The following is a 3,167-nucleotide window of genomic DNA, read 5'->3' as shown; positions in this document are numbered from 1 at the left end:
TAAGGTAAGCTTTGGTGACCTTGATTGTTCTTTGGCTCATTCGGATTAGAGGGAAGAACTCCCATCCCAAACCCCACTTCCATTTCCCCGTTTCCCACCTTCACCCCTGTCCCGCGGAAGGACAGATTGCTGCAGGTCATTCCCTTCATTTGCACGAAAGGCTGTGATTGGCACAAATACAGTTCTGCGTTTGCATGAAGGGCTGCACCATGACTGGTACAGGCATCCTTGCCACTGCCTACTTGGTTATAGAACCAAACTTTTCATCTCACTTTTTTTTTTTTTAAATGAGCCAAAATTTTATTTATTCATTTCTTGCATTTGAAGTACTCCTCGATGACATCCTTGGCCTGAGATTCTTTGCCATAGTCCTTAACTACAACGCAACTGCAACCAACCACTTTCCGTGGCTTCCCCTCTCGATCGATTTTACAGAGGCCTACCCATTCCCCTAGTTTCTTGTTGTCATCAACCTTTATCAGGTTGATCTGGTGCTCGGCACAGAGCGCCTCCACCAGCTTGACATACATGGGCTCATCACAGTTGGATGCAAGCACGCAGAGATGGGCTTGGCGCCTTTTCCTATGTTTCCTGCTGGACGGATGACACTCAGAACTTTTGTGCTAACAGCATGAACTTCACGCTTTCGTCCCTTGGCTGCAGTTTTTGTTCCGGCTGCAACACCCCACAGTATTGAGACTGAGACACGTACTTGTCTAAGGCTTTGGCAGCTTCGCGTATGCCACGTGCTAGGCCATTGTGGATGAGGGCGGTCTTCAGCACCTCTTGTAGAGCAGTGTTGACGTCCATTACACCTCCAGCAGCTATGCCTTCCTCGGCCATGGCGGTGGATTACGGGTGACGCCGAATCTTGAACGCACCCGAGCTTCCGCCTCCGCGGAACTTGGCGGCGGCAGGGGAAAAAGCTTCATCTCACTTTTAAGGTCAGCTGGGAGACACCCTTCTCTGCTGCTCTCTGGACAACAAGGGTGAACAAATGGTTTCTCCTGAATGGCCTTTTCTTTCTTTTTCCTTCCTTCTTTCCTTTCCTTCCTTCCTTTTCTTTCCTTTTCCTTCTTTCCTTTTCCTTCCTCCCTCCCTTCCTTCCTTCCTCCTTCTTGAGGCAGGTTCTCTCTACATAGCTCTGACTCATCTGGAGATTATGTAGACCTGGCTGGCATTGAACTCACAGAAGTTCCCTTGCCTCCTGAGCACCAAGACTAAATTTATTTGCTCAGCTTTGATTTCTCACAGGTACAGTGGGGTGAGCAAGAGAAGACAGCAAAGCAATCGAGGCAGCAACAGCAATGGTAAGAGGAAATCCAGAGTTTCCAGGAGAGGAGCAGACACAGCCAAGATGATAAAAGACCCTGGAAAGAGAGAAGAGGTTATCAAAGGCTGAAGATGGGGGACTGCCGGCCCTGACTGCTGGAAGAGTTCCTGGAAGCTGCTAAGCCTTAAGAGTTGACAGCCCTGGGCTGGAGAAATGGCTCAGCGGTTGAGATCACTGACTGCTCTTCCAGAGGTCCTGAGTTCAATTCCCGGCAACCACATGGTGGCTCACAACCATCTGTAATGGGATCTGGTGCCCTCTTCTGGTGTGTCTGAAGATAGCTACAGTGTACTCATATAAATAAAAATTAATACAAAAAATTAAAAAAAAAAGAGTTGACAGCCCTTACAACCATAGCAGTCCTTTCACCATAGCAGGGAATACGATGTAAAGGGATATAGCTGAGGTTTGAGAGCTCCAACACTAGGTGATTGTCGCTGCTGCTGCTGGGAGTCTGAGATTACACTGGCTGCTGCTGAGTGCTGGGCTACTGGCAAAGCCCAGAGAAATAAAGCCTCTGGGGTGAGTCCCTACAGTCATAGGTCTGTGGGCCCTAAAGCTTGGAGCCATAAGCTTTTAGTTCTTAGGACATAAAGCTATAAGGTTCTGAGTCTGTCAGCCCGGCTCACAAGCCTTTGGCACTCAAGGGCCCAGGTCTATCAATACTAAGATACCTCTCTCTAACTATGATTTCTATTTGAGAAGACCAAGGGACCCTCCCTAGCACCTGACTAGATTCCTCTTAAAAAGTAATTTATGACTGGTAAGGTGGCCTACGGTGTAAAGGTGCTTGCCCCCAAGCGTAATAACCTGAGTTCATTCTCTAGGATACACACGGTAGTTGGAGAATACCTATTCCTGCAGGTTTTCTCCTGACCTCCATACCTCCACAGTAAGTATGTGTGCTGATATGAAATAAATATAAAAACTTTAAAATAAAATCATATTATCATGAAGGAACACCATCCATTTCACACAGCCATATAAAAACTCAAAGATACCCATACATACATGGCAGACGCAGTAAAGGGGGAGCTAGGGCTGCAAAGAAATGCATGCCACAGTGACCCCCCAGGTGGTCCCCAGGACCTGGGAGGCTGAAGCAAGAGGATTGCCACAAATTTTGAGGCTGCCTTGGGCTACACAGTGACTTTGAGGCCAGAGTCAGTGAATTGTCAACTGACATAATGAATTCCACCTTCCGTACCAGTCCCAAGATGGCCACACCCTAGATAAATAACAGTGACTAGTCTTAGCGCTAGTTTCTGGCCAAGAATTTTACCAGTGAGAAGGGGTGTGGGGCCCAGCAGAACCAGCCTGGGAAGAAATCAGTCAGTTATTCTCAAAAAGTGGCATGGGTTGGTGGTTTGCTCAGCCCTCTGCCAGACTGAGGAAGGTCAAGACAAAGAACTGTCAGAACTCAAACTTGTGAATGCCCCTGGGTCCTGTCGGTTGGTAGGAGAATCGAAACTCATTTCTCTAAAATAATACCTGTGACTCTAAGCCATGTCATTAAAAAAAAAAATCCCCTTTAATCCTAATAAGCTAGAGAAGTGAGTTGAACAGTGTGTGTCATTCTTTGACCTCTTTATGAAGACTCGCACTCCTGTTGTAAATTCTTATTGAATACTTCCTGTAAGTACCGGGGACCTAGCCATGAACAAAGCATGCAGAACTCCATCCTCACGAGGGATGGGAGTGGTGGGAGCAGACGTCAGAAAGTAATTTGACAAACTAGAAGTCACTGTGTTTGTTGGTGGTGGCCCGGGAAGAGGATGAGACGGAGACTCTGCTATGAAGAACAGTTTTGTGGAGGAACAGCAAGCTTTGAAAG

General features: G+C 47.2%; 1 protein-coding gene across 1 annotated transcript; it reads right to left on the bottom strand.

Annotated features, from left to right (window-relative positions):
- Positions 1–285: 285 nt before the first annotated feature.
- On the bottom strand, positions 286–925 carry LOC100360573 (ribosomal protein S12-like). The gene is made up of 2 exons (NM_001408967.1): positions 713–925; positions 286–576 (listed from the first exon to the last, which is right to left on the bottom strand). The coding sequence occupies exons 1-2, from the start codon at positions 841–843 to the stop codon at positions 309–311; spliced, it is 399 nt and encodes a 132-aa protein (NP_001395896.1). The 5' UTR covers positions 844–925; the 3' UTR covers positions 286–308.
- Positions 926–3,167: the final 2,242 nt, after the last annotated feature.

The sequence above is a fragment of the Rattus norvegicus genome, chromosome 19 (assembly GCF_036323735.1).
Source record: "Rattus norvegicus strain BN/NHsdMcwi chromosome 19, GRCr8, whole genome shotgun sequence".
NCBI classification, from domain to species: domain Eukaryota; kingdom Metazoa; phylum Chordata; class Mammalia; order Rodentia; family Muridae; genus Rattus; species Rattus norvegicus.
This window is presented reverse-complemented; position numbering and strand designations above follow the sequence as displayed.

What these genes read in the sequence shown, in the direction of transcription:
- LOC100360573 (NM_001408967.1), bottom strand. Translation starts at nt 843, where the DNA reads ATGGCCGAGGAAGGCATAGCTGCTGGAGGTGTAATGGACGTCAACACT. An exon ending in GCTGCCAAAGCCTTAGACAA is followed by an intron (nt 577 to 712) that starts GTACGTGTCTCA and finishes ACATAGGAAAAG; the next exon opens with GCGCCAAGCCCATCTCTGCG.